At 38.4% G+C, this 17,338-nt stretch overlaps 3 protein-coding genes across 3 annotated transcripts; 2 read left to right on the forward strand and 1 right to left on the reverse strand.

Annotated features, from left to right (window-relative positions):
* Positions 1–540: 540 nt before the first annotated feature.
* Positions 541–1,990, forward strand: LOC124121143 (the record flags this gene model as incomplete). Its single annotated transcript, XM_046484125.2, has 3 exons — positions 541–918; positions 1,177–1,301; positions 1,957–1,990. Coding segments are annotated over exons 1-3 (360 nt in total), but the record flags the coding sequence as incomplete, so codon positions are not given.
* A 7-nt stretch (positions 1,991–1,997) lies between these two features.
* On the reverse strand, positions 1,998–6,661 carry LOC124121144. The gene is made up of 4 exons (XM_048401035.1): positions 6,291–6,661; positions 5,638–5,868; positions 5,132–5,273; positions 1,998–2,860 (listed from the first exon to the last, which is right to left on the reverse strand). Exons 1-4 carry the CDS (start codon positions 6,578–6,580, stop codon positions 2,060–2,062), a joined length of 1,464 nt encoding a protein of 487 aa, XP_048256992.1. The 5' UTR covers positions 6,581–6,661; the 3' UTR covers positions 1,998–2,059.
* Positions 6,662–10,926: 4,265 nt separating this feature from the next.
* Positions 10,927–11,868, forward strand: LOC124110879 (trace amine-associated receptor 1-like). The gene has a single exon (XM_046470346.2). The coding sequence runs from the start codon at positions 10,927–10,929 to the stop codon at positions 11,866–11,868; it is 942 nt and encodes a 313-aa protein (XP_046326302.2).
* The last annotated feature ends 5,470 nt before the right edge of the window (positions 11,869–17,338 follow it).

A 17,338-nucleotide genomic window follows, 5' to 3' on the forward strand; every position in this document is an offset into this window, starting at 1 on the left:
AAACCCATTTAAGGGTAAAGGTGACCCACAAAACCCCGAAATTTACACCCCTATCAACCTGCTAGGCTGTTTGGGTAAACTATTTACAGCAGTTTTAAAATAACCGCTTGCAAACTCTCATCGAAACGAACTCCATATTGTCGGAATCTCAGGCAGGTTTCAGAAAGGGTTATTCTACCAGTGATCACATTGTTGCTCTATATAACCTCATGGAGATATGAAAAGCTAGGAAAAAGAAATTATTTTGTGCGTTTGTAGATTTTCAAAAAGCATTTGAAACAGTTTGGCGATCAGAACTTTGGCCCAAACAGTGTAAAGGTGTTCAATTTAAACCAGATGAATTATGTAGAGGTGTTCAATTTAAACCAGATGAATGTGTAAAGGTGTTCAATTTAAACCAGATGAATTATGTAAAGGTGTTCAATTTAAACCAGATGAATTCTATGATCGATTCGAAAATATTATCACAATATTTGTATTACTGTACGCAGAAGATGCAGTGCTATTGGCCACAAAAGCTTAGGATGTTAGAATTATTTAATAATTGACCTCTCCGTCGAATTTTATTGACAGCTGACTTGACCAATCAGCGAGTCGCTCTGACAGTATGCGCACGCATACTTTGACTGCAGTCACTTCCTTAGACAAACAAGCTTGTCTAAGTTTGGCTGGCGCGCTTTACGCAATCGTTTCTATCGGCCAACTTATCCAGCAAAAATGGTAAAGAGGTGCAGTCACGGTCTGTGCAATAGTGATGACAGGTACCCTGAACGACTAGGAGGCGGTGTCAAGTTCATACCGTTTCCAAAACCGAAGACTGACTACGAGAAGTGCCTACGGTGGATAAAACTTTGTGGACGACCGCATAATCAGCTCAATCCGTCAAACATCAACTGCAATAGATATGTTTGCACAAAGGTACATTTCCCGTACATTTAATCAATTTTATAGATGGATACGTCATTAAGTTTTGTTTGGCAGCGATCAGTTTTCCTATTACCATTGGCCAAGTAGTGAATATAAATTACCTGGGTTGGTAATCGTCGAACATATAGATCTATGTATATATAAAGATTTCACAAACTTATTGAAAACTTTTGAATTCATTGTGTTTATATACATTATACATCGGTTTATCCACATAATAGAGGTTATTGTGTTAAATTTGATTTTCAGCACTTCGTCAACAATTTTCCATGTGAGCAACATCCAGACCCATTACCTGCCAATCACTTTGACAAGGCTGGACTAAGTAGGAAGCCCCCTACAAAAAGAAAGCCCACCCATGATGGAACTCAGAGGTTTGTGTACACTGTAAGAAGCCATTGATTGGTACATTACAAGTTGATTATCCATTTACATGATCAAATACTTTGTAAAATTTCTACAGTTGATTCAGTTGTTCCATCTTGTTCACATAAGTTCATAAATAAGATTTTCTCATCTTGTAATGAATACTGCCCAGGGGAAATGTATGTTGTTAATTTGGATGAAATAAAAATAAATGAGTTCTGCATGTAACAAACAATAAATAGGGTAGGTAGGTATGGCTTTTGTTCTTTAAATTGTTTGTTCATTTAATAAAAGTTTGATAACGATATTGGCTAATGTGAAAATTCAGTGTTAGCAAAAAAGTTGGAGAGATTGGAAGGTAATACAAGTTGAGATAGCACACGTGGAAATTTATTAGATTTGTTGAGTGTCTTTAGTTCTCGTTAACACCCAGTATGATGTGAAATTGTTTGATAAGGTAATGTATGAATCCAGTCAGCACCTATATGGGTCACACTTTATCCTCTTTTGCTATTAAACATTGTTATATGACACTCATGCACATTATACTGTATGAACTCAAATAACAGACACACAAATATTTGATATTGGTTTAATTTTATCTTCTCAAACAACAATCAATAGTAACTTTGTAAAAGTTTATAGTTTCAAATATTGTTGCAGATTGGAGCCAACAGAAAAGATAGCTAAATCTGACAATCCATCTTTACCTTCTGCCACTGCTGTGCATACAAGTTCAACCGTGACAACTGATTGTCAGACTGACTCATGCTGTAAGTGTACACACATTATGAGAACTTGGCAAACACAGTACTGGTTTAACATGCTGAAAGTAAAAAGCACTCAATTCATCCAACATTTGTTGCATAAACACAGGAAGAGGAAAAATTCTTTGTATGAAAAGGTCTTTTTTTGTGAAAACAACAAAGTCACAAAAGGCAGCACCTGAAATCATGAGTTGTCCTTGAACTTGATAAAAATATTCATGATAATGGGGAGCTTTCTTGATTGAAATTATCCCATCTGTATTTTGCAAGCAGAACTTTGGCAATAAACAGCAGGCATCACTAATGGACATGTCTCGGGCTGAGTATGGACATTTTACTTCTATGATGCCTGTAATACCATCTTCACACACCTTCCCATCTGGTGTAGCTCCTAGAAATGGAAACTTTCTGTTCACTACAAGACCACAATCATGAACATGATTACCTGACTGCTTAATGTATTTTTCAATAGCTTGTCTTTCATTACTTTTGCCATAGCTGGTTGCAACAGATGTGAAAGCCTTTTCATTTATGATGTTGTTGATGAACTTTTCTGTGATGGTTTTTCTTTTGAGTATGATCCCAAATGTGGATGCTGTCAGCCTGTGTTTCCTGGCTTGAAACCACATCTGACTGTTGGTCTGGTCCCTTGTTTGTTGCTCTAACTGCTCACATTGCTCCTGTGTCATATCCTCGATGTGGTACTCTGCTCCAAGGGTCACTGTGGCGGCCTGGGGAAAAGCTAGATTGCCACATCTAGTGCCAACAGATTTTATTGGCTCAGTCTCAAAAAACTTTGCCTGAAATAAAAAGCAAACTGACATGAGATCAAATTAACAATGTTTGTTTGTCATTACATTATAACATCAATTTGTATTTGGCAGAATTGATTTCCTTTTACTTTTAAATGTTTCAGGGATCGACCCAATGGATATGATAGTACTTATTGCAGAGAATGAGAGCCTGAAGAGAGATCTGTCAAAATGCAGTTTGGAGCTTATAGATGTCAAGAGAAAGCTGAAAGATACTGAAGAGGAATGTGAACATTTAAAAAAGCAAAAAACATTTACTTTTTCAATTGATGTTATGTTGGAAGATGCTAAGCTTATTCGGTACTACACAGGCTTTAACAAAGAAACCTTCATTGCCATATTTAGGTATTTAGTTCCAGATCCTCCATCATGTCCTCTTAGGTATCTTGGGAAAGGAAAATTGTCCAAAATTAGGAAACTTTCCCTTGAAAATCAGTTGTTTTTGACGCTTTGCAAACTGAGGAATAATTTTCACTTGCAGGATTTGGCTTTTAGATTTGCAATTACTCAGCAAGTTGCAGGTGTTATCTTCAATTCCTGGATAAATTACATGTTTCTCAGGTTTGGGGAGTTAGGCATCTGGCCCCACAGAGATGTCTTGTATGAAAGGATGCCAGAGGACTATAGGAAAGATTTTCCAAGTACATTTCCTATTGTTGACTGCACAGAAATTAGAATTGAAAAACCATCTTCACTAAATACCCAAACTCAAACGTACAGCAATTACAAGTCCACTAACACATTGAAGGCATTAGTGGCTGTAGATCCGAGAGGCTCAGTTATTTTTATTTCTATGCTGTTCTCAGGGGCAATGTCAGACAAAGAAATATTTAAGCAGTCAGGTTTTCAGTCAACACTGATTGATCTTCTTGAGATTGGTTATCTGGAGGAGGGAGATGGAATTATGGCAGATAAGGGGTTTGATATTGAAGCAGAAGTAGAGAAAACAGGGCTTCGACTGAATATACCACCATTTGCTAAGTCTGGTGTACAGATGAGCCAAAAAGATGTCATCTTCACTCAGAAGATTGCTGGGCACAGAGTACATGTCGAAAGAGCTATACGCAGAATCAAAAGTTTCAAGATTCTCAGTGGCCGCATTCAGCTATCAATGATGTCTGCAATTGATCAAATTTGGTATGTTTGCTCTTTTCTGACAAATTTCATGCCTCCTTGTATCAGAAAGAAGTAAATTGAGACACAGTACATGTACCGTATATCGCTGTGTATAAGGCGACCCCACGTATAAGACGACCCCCCTGTACACGCCTTAAAAATCAACCCAAAATCCTATACTCCGTGTATAAGGCGACCGGGAATGAAACACATCTCAAGTCTGACTGATATAGAAGATTTAACGTGCGCTTTCCGACTGTAGCGTATTTCGCACACGGACATCACAAGTTAGTTTGTTAGTTAGTTACTTTTGAGATTTACCGTGCGCTTTCCGACTGATGCGTATTTCGCACACATCACGAGTGCGCACACAAACCTTATATATGCAATAAAAATATGTTTATCTTGCGTTGGTTTTTTTCTACAATGGTAGTTGTCTTTGCAACACTGCAAAATTCTTTTTAGACCTATCGTGTTATCAGGCTAAATTTGTGTTTGTACTGCATACCAAGGTTCTGCTGTCACATGTTTGTTAGCATTGTTTGAGCTTGGGCCAAAGGTCAGATTCACAGGTAGCAATGTAAAATTACATAATTTACATAATAATAATAATAAAATTCAAAATTTAATCATGATAATACTTTTGTCAAAACTGAACCACTTGAACTATAATTTTATGTGACCTGTCACCTATTCAATTACATGAAGTGATTTTAATCCAAACTTCCTTTCGCCCAAACACATGAAGTAATTTTAATTCCAGCTTTTCTTTTCTAGATAGGACATTGTCCCTGATTTCAACTGAGCTTATAAACATGTAGCTTTAGCCCTTTTTACCATGATTTACTGTTACTATAGTGTTAAAACCTGACAGTGTACAATGGGACCTTGATAATGGTCACACCATGTGAAAAACATCCTCCAGTAATAATGATATAGAGTAAAATTACTGTACAAAATTCTGAATTGCTGTATTAGGAGTTTCACTATAATAGCATCCTCAATATCTCTGGTGGCTACCCCTTAATAACAAACATGTTAAGGTTGGATATATCCAGTCATTTCCCATTGAGTTACAACATGCTTGGCAGGTAAAGGCTGTGGTCAAATTCTAACAAACACTAAAACCATTGCTAAACTTACATGCGTTGACAAGCCACTGCCAACAGGGACTGGTCCAACATGAGTGTGCACAGTTTTTGAGGGGTTGCAGACAAGGTATCCTATGGGAAGGTCTTTTAGGCCTTGAAGATGTTGCATATCTGTCTCCTCGACCCGTACATTTCTGTAACATGTAATTGTCTATCTCACTTTCTTAATCCAGAGAACTTATTGTGCAAACATGAAAGCTCACTTCCTTGTTGAAGTTTATGCCGTTGATGAATTCAAATGTGTCTTGTTGAACATGTTATACATTTAAGAGTGATAAGCATGATAATTATCATATTATGGCATCTATTTCCATTGAACATGATGATTATCATTTAGTTTATATCAATGTATATTTAGTTTATATAATCAAAGTTTATTTAGTTTATGTAAATGTTTATGATACATGTCATACCAGTGAATTTTATGTATACATTTGTTTGCTTTGAGCGAAATAAGGAAAGCATAATTCATGAAATAAATCAGTATAAATCAAGTACCTGCATTCTGTCAATGTATTAGTAACTGGTTTCTTTTTCCTGTCTGGTTTGGGGTTGACAAAAACTAAATGTGGTACATCGCCTGCTTCAACTTTGGTACACCGAGGTTTGCTCCACTGTTCTGGAAGTGATGTACAGGACAGCTTTGATGGAACCTCAGTGAAACCCATCAACTGCCATTGCTGCAGTGCTATGATGAATCCAATGACATGGGAACATGATCCACTAGCTCTGAAAAAATTAGAGAAATTCAAAATTGATGCTAAATAAGATTGCAAGTTTTTATAATCCATACAAATAAAACACTAAAAAGTTAGTTAAATATTTGACAAATATATCAGATGTTAATATTGATCCTTTTTTTTAACAGGTGATAAGGTGTTTTTGATATGGAAAACTAAGAGTCCAGTACTGTAAATTAACACACAATAACTTTTCTTTCGTTAGGAGATATGAGTGAAATGTCTTTACACAAATTCATTATCATGATCATTACCTCCAGATGTAACTATTATCCTGTTAGCCTCAGCATATTGAACGAATGTATCACGAAATTAGGGAACTTGATACGTTTGTATCAACAATAAATATTACGGGATAATGCATCTTGTCAACAGTAACGAGGCAAACCTGGTTGTAAACGGTCAACTTACCCTGCTTGACATGAACAATAGGCATAGGATATTTCTTCAGGCTTGATGTCAACATGAACAGCATGGGGCGGCTCGTTTTTCTTCATACTGCGATAGCACTTGGCACTACTGACGATGGTGTCATTCTCTCCGTAAGTCATGCTTACTGAATGGAAGTACCCCTCACTAAAAAACTTAAACCCTTGCTGTTTACTTTTCATTGAAAATGACACCTGTTTCATAAAAGAAGTCGACAAATCAGCCTGTAAATCCGCCAACGAAGCTCTCCGAGTTTGACAAGAGGCAGCCATGTTGTTTATAAGTTTGTCTAAGGAAGTGGTGGAAAGGTCGTGACCTCTTTGAAGGCGTGGCTTAAGGTTCCATACGGAGAGGTCAATTATTGTATACACTGGAGGCTTAATGGAGGCTTAATGGAGGCTTACTACCAAAACTAAAATATTAATATTTGGTGGATCAAACAATGATTATAAACATAATTCTAAATTTGGTCATGATGTTTTAGATAAAGTTGATTCCTATAACTACCTTGGTGTTATCTTTAAACAAATTCAAAATTCACTTTGACAGAGAAAAAGCTAATAGAACAAGCAACGAAAGCTATGTTCTATGTTTTATGCCGAGGATGAAAGTAAAATTGTCACTTAAATGTCAACTGCGGCTTTTTGGCTGTATGTTTGTACCAGTTCTTCTCTACGGATGCGAAGTATGGAGACTTGAAAACATCTCAACTCTAGAAGGTGTACATTTCCGTTTCCTAAAATATCTTTTATCATTAAGAAAATGCACCGAGTCTTCAAATTTCATGGTACATGGGGAACTTCGAAGACTTTAATTACTTTCTGGGAAATCATCTAAATTATCCTTTGTTGTATACAAGTTGTTATTTAATGATGACTTACGTGGAAAATGTAAAAATAAATGGATTGCATATATCAAACGAACTTTTGATGAAGCTTGTCGAGTCTTACTTCATTTAGAACTTGTAATCATTATCTACCTATTGAAATTGGGAGATGGAGAAAAATACCTTTAACAGAAAGGAAATGCCAACATTGCAATTTATCTGACATAGGTGATGAATTCCATTATTTGATTATTTGTCCATCTTTTTTACACAGATTCTACTACGTCAAACCCAATATGCATAAAAGGAATTTATTTTTCAATAATTCACGACTAGGAACATTGAGAAAACTGTCCAAATTCTGTAAAATCATCATGTCATTGTTTAAAACCGTCAAGTAACTCTCCCTCTTTTTGAATTGCACATATATTACTACTCTGGTAAATCTGTATAAATATGCTTGCATGCTCAGCCAAGATGTTTTTGTATATATTCTCAATTGATATGTATTGGTATTATGTTTTTGGAATAATTTTGTACTTCTGATGCCGCTGATAGCAACAAACAACAAACAAACACAGACAGACAGATGTATTATTACAGTCTCAATTCATCACAAAAATGTTACCTAATAAAATATACATGTATGTATCGGCCACTCCGTACGAAGTTAAGAGAGACTCTTCTAAATTGTATTCAGCAACTCATGTTTGCCGTAACAGGCGACTTTGCTTGTCGTAAGAGGCGACTGTGCTTGTCGTAAGAGGCGACTAACGGGATCGGGTGATCTGGCTCGCTGACTTGGGGAATGTCGTTGTGTCCCAATTGTGTGGATCGATGCTCATGATGTCATTGGATTGTCTGGTCCAGGCTCGATTATTTACAGACCACCGTCATATAGCTGGAATGTTGCTGAGTGTGGCGTTAAACAACAAATAAACAAACAGTTTGGATACGAGCGGTGCCACATCTAAATGTATCAAAATGTTTCTGTGAGCTAGGAGCATAGGAAGAAGAAGATTTTTATTGGAGTGTCACGTATTGTACAGTATAAAATTGCTACGAAGCTCGGGTAGATGTGTACAATGCCCGACCAGAGTGGTCTATGAGACACTACAGGTCTAAAGTGCTAAATGAACACGCAGCTGTATGTGCTATATGTGTATAATCTAATTATTCTGTTGACAATGCCCCCTAAAAAGTAGAAAGGATCTACAATTCTGAAAATGCATTTACCAAAGTGAATGCGCAGTTCGACCTCGACTCCGATTGCGGTCTAAAATATATGACGTTTGATTATTATTACTTACAAATAGAGTGGGGCACGGATGGCCCAGTCGTCTAAGGCGCCGCGATTCGCTGTGCAGATTTGCGTCCCTTGGACACGCCAGAAACTGATGTTTGGGGGTTCGAATCCCGGTTCGCACCGAATATGTTTCTAGGTTTGTCAGCACCATACCCGTGCTAGTGGGTTTCACCGAAGTGGTAAACGTCCAAGACCTGCATCACTTCGGGCTTTCCTCCCACATTAAGCTGACACGCCGTGATATAACTGGAATACTGTTAAAAGCGGTGTTAAACCCAACTCACTCTCTCACTACAAATACAGTGTTGTTATTACGCCAGGCACCGAGACAGTCAAGCATGATGTTAAGATCTGTCTCCGGTTCAGCCATTAGGACAACATCATCAGCAAAGGCTAGTACATTGGTGATGGAGTTGTCTACAGAGCCAACACATTTACACAACACATCATTTAACGTTGGACAAAAGGCAGTCCTAAACATCGAACCAGGGGGTGGATGAACCATCTGAACGAAAACAGCACGGAACGTTGTTATCAATGGACACTGTAGCATCAAACATTTGACCCTTCACGTCGTGTGATAAACCTTTAATGTGGAATAAACATTACTCGCAATGCATATCGACAGTCAGTATCTACACGTACCATTCTTCACCACTCGCCCCTTTCCGTAACCTGCAAGAAGATTCGTCCCCCTATCGATGAATGTTATGTGCGAAAATACGACAAACCAATCTGAATGCTCAAATGATTAATTTCAAGTACTTCGTCAAAGAATCCCTCAGAAATAATTTTGGATTTTTCATATGTCTTGCATCTAAAATTATACCCAAGACACAGTTAGATATGTTCAATCATACTGTAAAATTCCGCACGTCCTGATGTGCTTTAAATTGCATCTGAAATATATATAATATATGGGGAAATATATGTGAACCATTACGCGGCGAATTGACAATTGTTTTAGGTTGGTCACGAATGTACACGTACATGTATTTGTAGTGCAACATGCGTGAGACGAGGGCGGGGATCGGGAAATAACACCGTCCATTAATATTCCATTAGTGCGAGCGTCGTATGTGTGTGAAAGGGGGCACAGCCAGTTTCATTATACAAGGCCATCTTCATTATCACATTCAATAGTCTAATTATATACTTGGTATTAACTGACGCATCTAACGTTGATCTTATAGCGTGTGTAGGTTTGTAACGTCTTCTGGCGCATGAAGCATGCGACTGCCTCTAACATGATGTAGTTGGCACAACTGACGTTATATGGAGACGGTATTCTTGCGTATGTACCGTAGACGTTATATGGATATAGTATTGATGCGTATGCATCATTGACTTTTCATGGAGACAGTATCCATGCGTATGCACCATTGACTTTTCATGGAGACAGTATTCATGCGTATGCATCATTGACTTTTCATGGAGACAGTATCCATGCGTATGCATTATTGACTTTTCATGGAGACAGTATTCATGCGTGTGCACCATTGACTTTTCATGGAGACAGTATTCATGCGTATGCACCATTGATGTTTCATGGAGACAGTATTCATGCGTATGCACCATTGACTTTTCATGGAGACAGTATTCATGCGTATGCACCATTGACTTTTCATGGAGACAGTATTCATGCGTATGCACCATTGACTTTTCATGGAGACAGTATTCATGCGTATGCACCATTGACTTTTCATGGAGACAGTATTCATGCGTATGCACCATTGACTTTTCATGGAGACAGTACCCATGCGTATGCACCATTGATTTTATATGGAGACAGTATTCAAGCGTATGCACCATTGACTATATGGAGTAAGTATTCATGCGTATGCACCATTGACTTTATATATCAGACAGTATTCATGTGTATGCACCATTGACTTTATAAGGAGACAGTATTCATGTGTATCTACCATTGACTTTATATGGAGTAAGTATTCATGCATATGCATCATTGACATGATATGGAGACAATATTCAGTCGTATGCCACATTGGCTTGATATTGAGACAATATTCATGTGTATGCATCATTGACTTGAAATTGACACAGTATTCATGCGTATGTACCATTGACTTTACATGGAAACAGTATTCATGCGTATGCACAGATGACTTTCTATGAGTATTCATGCGTATGCACCATTGACTTGATATGGATACAGTATTCATGTGTATGCACAGATGACTTTCTATGAGTATTCATGCGTATGCACCATTGACTTGATATGGAAACAGTATTCATGCGTATGCACAGATGACTTTCTATGAGTATTCATGCGTATGCACCATTGACTTGATATGGAAACAGTATTCATGCGTATGCACAGATGAATTTCTATGAGTATTCATGCGTATGCACCATTGACTTGATATGGATACAGTATTCAAGTGTATGCACGATCATTAGAATAGTGTCTCTGAGACAGATTGACTCATACTTAGAAGATTTTTATCAAGGCTCCCTAAAGAATAATGAACTCAACGGCCCTTCCGGACACGGGACCCAATACAGATGAGGGTATATTCACCCTTGGTGTTGTGTATTTCATTGTATCCTTGCTGGTCATGTCCGCCAACGGAGTCGTCGTGTTCGTCGTCGTCAAGACAAAGGAGCTGCAAATGCCAACGTTCTGGATCATCACTTGGATGGCCGTCTTTGATTTCCTCATGGGTCTGTATACCTTGATTTTCGTCGTTCCCTCTGCTTTTATTAACCGATTTGCGTACTCTGATGCCCTAGTCGGACTTGCTTCTTGTTTAAGTACCTATATATTTGGTCAAACGGTTTTCAACATTGCCTTGACCGTCATGGAACGTTGCATTGCCGTGTGGTGGCCATTGAGATACATCCATATTGTCACGTTCAAGCGTTTCATCATAGCACTGGCCATCTCATTGTTACTTAGTCTAATCCGCCTGATTTTGATAGCTGTCCCTGATGGCGATTTCTACTTCCGTGAAGATGCTGCATTGTGTATTGTAGACTTTGATACCGCGCCAACTGTAATTGCATCTGTTGGATTTCCAATCGTCACGCTGTGTTTGATTAGCATCAGTTTTGTAATGATCTTCATTAAGAAGCGACGTGTGAAGAAGCAGGTACACCCTGAAGGAATCCACGTGAGACCAGAGGGTCAGGTCAAATTTCCAATGATGTGTCTGGTGTCTACAAGTGTGTTCTGCGTTTCGTACGTTCCATATACAATAGGTATTATTACAAATTACATGTCCGGAAAAGACAATGTGCCTACCACCCTTGTTCAGATACTTTCAGCGGCCTTACTATCCAACAGCCTGTGGAATGTGTTCATCTACACCGCGACCTACAAGCCATTCAGGGAGGCTCTGCTCTGTCTGTTCTGCAGGTCATACTTCAGAAAGAAAAGGCAACGGGAGATATTTTCACTGCGTTGATTACGCTGTAATACGTTTCGCTTTACCATTCGTTATGACTTTATTATTTTTCTGTCAAGTTGAAATATTGCAATCAGCTTTACTTTCAATATGTCATTGGAGAGATAACAACAGCAATAATAATAATAATAATAATAATAATAAAAGAAGAAGAAAAAGTAACAATAACAACAATAATAATGATGAAGATAATAACAGCAACAACAACAACAATAATAACAACAATAATAATAATAATGTAAAATGTTATGGAAAATGATAAATACAAAAATCTTTGGAATAGGCCCGCTTACAGCCTGAGACGTATCCAGGCCAACAAACCTGATCTTGTTCTTTTTGATAAATCCAATGAAATCATTTATATCATTGCATTTTCTGTCCCCTTTGACACTAATGTGATTGACAAGATTGAGGAAAAACATGGCAAATATGCGGACCTCGCTTTCGAAATGTCACGCTTGCATCCCAAGTACCAAGTTGTCCGACTCCCCACTGTTCTCGGTGCCTTAGGTTTGGTACCTCCCAATCTGTTGACTGACATTGGGAGAGTACCCGGATTTGCTGCCAAGAATACAGTCCTTCTGACGATCTTGGTAATGCAGAAGGCTGCAGTGTTTGGGAGTCTTCACACTCTCCGAAAAGTTCTCGGTGGGTTCGATTAGGAAGCGTTTCCTGGGAGAAGTCCCATTCGCTGTCTGGGCTGCATGTAGAAGGGGCAAGGGACCTGAGCTGATGATGAGCCTAACCAGCTTGACGGTGCCAGGATCACCCAAACCGTCTTTGCTGTATTTTATCTGGTTAAAATCCGTACATATGTCCCTTGTTGTTTATAAACATGGCTGGCAGTACCTATATAAGCACTCACATGTTTTGGGGCTTTTTTATGTGTTATTTATTACCTTTTTTTCTTTTGATACCTTTGATAATTGTGTTTAAATATGATATATTGATAAATTATTGATCTTGTTTTGTCATTTCCGATTTCTGCGTTAAACTTCGTGTTTCAATATGGAAATCACTTCTTAAAACTATTCCCGTGAAGATCCGGAGTAGAATTGGTCTTCAGGAACCCATGCTTGCCGTAAAAGGCGACTATACTTGTCGTGTGAGGCGACTAACGGGATCGGGTTGTCAGGCTCGCTGACTTCGTTGATGCATGTCATCGTATCCCATTTGCGTGGACAATCCAGTAATTAATAAAATAAGCATCGATCCACGCAATTGGGATCGATGACATGCATCAACCAAGTCAGCGAGCCTGACCACCCGATCCCATTAGTCGCCTTTTACGACAAGCATAGTCGCCTTTTACGGCAAGCATGGGTTGCTGAAGACCTATTCTACCCCGGAATCTTCACTGGTATTTTACAGTTGGTAGAATGGATCAGTAACTGAGATTGTTACTGGCTATATCCTTGAAGGGGCTTAAAGTAGTGTAAAATTATTGTCCCCCTGAGAGGGTATGTAAGACCACATATTTCTTAGTATATTTATTTCTGCCACGTTTTTAATCGTAGCATATATATGTGTTGTTTTAATGTTTGGCTAAATTGGTCAGCCATCGCCAACAACTGAAGGGATGATGTAAATCCTGCTGGGGTCCATGCAGGTAGCAAAAGTACTGCAAGTCCCCATGGTCCCCAGCGCGGTGATCTACCTGCAGTTGGTGACGATCTATAGCCCGTTTTTATATTTTGTTGTTGAATGGTAATTTATTTTTACATGCTGTCAAACTAGTTTTTCGTAAATCTGTGATATTTTAGTTATTATACTGTCCTTCGATGGCAGAATTTTATACAGTTTAAATATATATTATTAATGTCAAATTTTGTATCGTCACGATATGGCTGAAATTTTGCCGATTTGACGATGAACTCAACTCACTCACTCATGATCACTTACTCACCAATGAAGCGAAATTTGAAGCGACAACTGAAGATTTCATAATATACACCTTGTTATTTTCATTGTATGCAGAATCGGAAACATTAAGATAAACAGCATTTTAAATTACTATCTGTAATCACCCCTTGCCCGAGGATGGTGGCTTTCCGCTCATTTTCATGCGAAAATATCGTCATCGTTAGAAAGCTCCGAACATCAATAATATTACAATAACCTGACCAGCTGCATTTTCGTCGATGTAACATGTGATTTTAATGGGTAGAAATTGGTTTCTAATGACGCTTTTTTATCGTAATCTGCAATAAGGATCGTGATTGGTCAAACTTACGCATGTGACCTTAGGCAGCCAATCAAATTACATTAATGGATACCATACTCGCGGAAGATGCATTTCAGATTTAGACAAAAGGATTTTGGTTAAATCGTGTTACTCTGAACGCTTTAAACAGGAAGTAGCGACGGATATAAAATATAGGACGTATGACCTGTGACAAAAATTTCTCATGCATATATTTTGGCAATGAACATCGTGTCGGAGCCTAAAAGTCGAGGCGGCAAAAGTCAAACGAAAAGATGTAAATATCAACTTAAATGTAAGTTTGACCACTTTTAGAAACAGTTTTGATCATATTTATTACTTTATTTATTACAATTATAGATGTATTTTTATAATCTTCAAAATTATGACAATAAATATGTGATGCAGTATGATGTGATGTGATGAATCTACGATATAGTTCTAACCACAAGGAAATGCATACTGTCTCTATCTTACTTCTTTCTCGCATGAAATGCAGTTCGCCATTTGGAATCCAGTGTTCTGCCACTTCAGTGTTCTGCCACTTCTGCCAGTAATCTTTATAGAGATAGATACGGTTCGAAGCTCTAATCTCCAATCAAAACAGTTTTAGTACCCAAATTCCCTTCTCCACTCACTACTTCTGCTCAGCTTGGATATACTTACCGGGTTATGTTTTTAATAATGGTATTTACAAAGGATCCAGACCCGTGAAGATCCGGTCTTCAGCAACCCATGCTTGCCGTAAAAGGCGACTGTGCTTGTTGTAAAAGGCGACTGACATGATCAGGTGATCAGGCTCGCTGACTTGGTTGATACATGTCATCTTATCCCAATTGGGTGGCTCGATGCTCATGATGTCAATCACTGGCTTGTCTGGTCGAGACTCGATTATTTACTGACCGCTGTCATATAGCTGGAATATTGCTGAGAGCGGCGTTAAACAACAAACAAACAAATACAAAGGATCCTGCAAAAGAAATACTAATAATTACCGTATTCTTTTAATTTAAAATACATGTATCAATCATGACGCAACATTCACATGCCTTCTGCCTTCTGCTCCGCTAAGTATTATTGGATTGAAAATATTAGTTATTATTATTTCAATTCAGATATAAAAAAGTGTTACGTAATCAGTCCTGAATTTTCGACGAATTCAATGTAAATTGTGCATACGAATTGGCGGTTTCAATGAATTAACCTTGTGTCCCAGAATCGATTTTTCAATAACAGTGCCTTGAATAGTAACGATTATAAATCTATCGATACAATATGATAAATTGAAATGAAATACGTAATTTCAGACATTGTGAAAAGTGATACATATAATAAATGAATATGACTGTTAAGTTAATAATAACCATTTTATGATATTTTTGATGTTCAAGAACTCTTTTGACCACAGAAACCATCCGTTATATATCTTGTTCATCTGATGAACTTTGCATACATGCACTTCTATAACTGATTGTAAACATTCTCTAATAATTGATTGTAAACTTTCTATTGTTGACTGATTATATGAAAGACTTTGTGGCTGCCCAATAAACTCACTGTTTATTTACCAAGGTTTTGTGTTTTTGTGTAGGGTCGTCGTGTACAGTCGTACCTCTGCTTAGCGAACTGATCCCCCCTCGCCTGCGTTAATAGGTTTGTGAATACTTCAGATGTCCCGACATTATTTGGTATGTGTTTTACAGCTTACTGAGGTGTGAATCAGCAACCAGTACAAACAAAACAGTAGCGGGCGACTAACGGGATCGGGTGGTCAGGCTCGCTGACTTGGTTGATACATGTCATCGTATCTCAATTGCGTGGATCGATGCTCATGATGTCAATCACTGGATTGTCTGGTCCAGATTTGATTATTTACAGACCGCCGTCATATAGCTGGAATATTGCTGGGTGCGGCTTCTACGTGGGACTTAGTATCTCCTACGCAGGACTAACTATCTCCTACGCAGGACTTACCATCTCCTACGTAGGACTTGGTATGGGCTAGAATTACTATCTCCTACGTAGGACTTAGTATCTCCTTCGTAGGACTTACTATCTCTTAGGGGGACAGGGGTGGCCCAGTCGTCTAAAGCCCCGCGATTCGCTGTGCAGAGTTGCGTCCCTTGGGCACACCAGAAACCTATGATTGTGGGTTCGAATCCTGGTTCGCCCCAATTATGTTTCTAGGTTTGTCAGCACCATACCCGTGCTCATGGGTTTCACCGAAGTGGTAAACGTCTGAGACCTGCATCACTTCGGGCTTTCCTCCCACATTAAGCTGACACCCCGTGATATGACTGGAATACTGTTAAAAGCGGCGTTAAACCCAACTCACTCACTTCTATCTCTTACGTAGGACTTACTATGGCCTAGAATCACTATCTCCTACGTAGGACTTAGTATCTCCTATGTAGGACTTACTATCTCTTACGTAGGAAACCGTAGTAGGGCCACGGTGCAACATTTTTTGTCTAAGTATCTCCTACGTAGGACTTAGTATCTCCTACGTAGATCTTACTATCTCCTACGTAGGATACAATCTCCTACGTAGGATACTATCTAAGTCCTACGTAGAAGATACTAAGTCCTACGTAGGAGATACTTAGACAAAAAATGTTTCACCGTGGCCCTACTACGGTTTCGTAAATTCCTAAGGGTCATCTTTCAAAGAAAGATTATTCCGGAAAAAACCAGACACACACATGCCACCACAGCTGGAGTATAGCCGACCGCGGCGCGAAACATCATCCATTACTCTCGCTTATAAAACTATTCATTGGGATCGCTATTAAGTAAGAGACTTCTTTCTATAGGCATTAAAACCTATTGTGAGGTTTTACTTTCCAGTCGGGTTAAATCTCATAAACAGGGACGTTGTAATGTCCCTGGGATTTTATATAATGCCCTGGGTATTTTATTAATATAACATCCGTTCAGATTGTAACATGTAATGAAATGTAAAATCAAATGACAAATGTTTTCTTTATATTCCCGAGGATCGAACTCGCAACCTTCATATCTGTAGCTCATTGAGTGTACCACGAGGCTACAGAGATGTTGATAAGACACACTTGTTTTGAGAATGTCCTTTTCAAGATCCGTACGCCAGCAACAGATATTTTACGCGCGTTTCCTAAGGTTCATGGAAAGTATGTTCGAAAAATAAAAATGTTGATAAATGTTGTTTTAAGTTTCTTTTTTCGGTTTATAAGCATGGAAAAACACTTTCCCTCGGTTTTGGTAGACAGAGCATGCCCTGGGGGTCGG

Source organism: Haliotis rufescens, unplaced genomic scaffold (assembly GCF_023055435.1).
Source record: "Haliotis rufescens isolate VD_foot unplaced genomic scaffold, xgHalRufe1.0.p SCAF_203, whole genome shotgun sequence".
Lineage (NCBI taxonomy): Eukaryota > Metazoa > Mollusca > Gastropoda > Lepetellida > Haliotidae > Haliotis > Haliotis rufescens.

Bases quoted from the DNA above. Each gene is read 5' to 3' on its own strand.
- LOC124121144 (XM_048401035.1), bottom strand. From the start codon at position 6,580: ATGGCTGCCTCTTGTCAAACTCGGAGAGCTTCGTTGGCGGATTTACAG. The intron at 5,869-6,290 runs GTAAGTTGACCG...TAATTTTTTCAG, and splicing joins TATTGTTCATGTCAAGCAGG to AGCTAGTGGATCATGTTCCC. The intron at 5,274-5,637 runs GTACTTGATTTA...TACATGTTACAG, and splicing joins AATACATTGACAGAATGCAG to AAATGTACGGGTCGAGGAGA.
- LOC124110879 (XM_046470346.2), top strand. From the start codon at position 10,927: ATGAACTCAACGGCCCTTCCGGACACGGGACCCAATACAGATGAGGGT.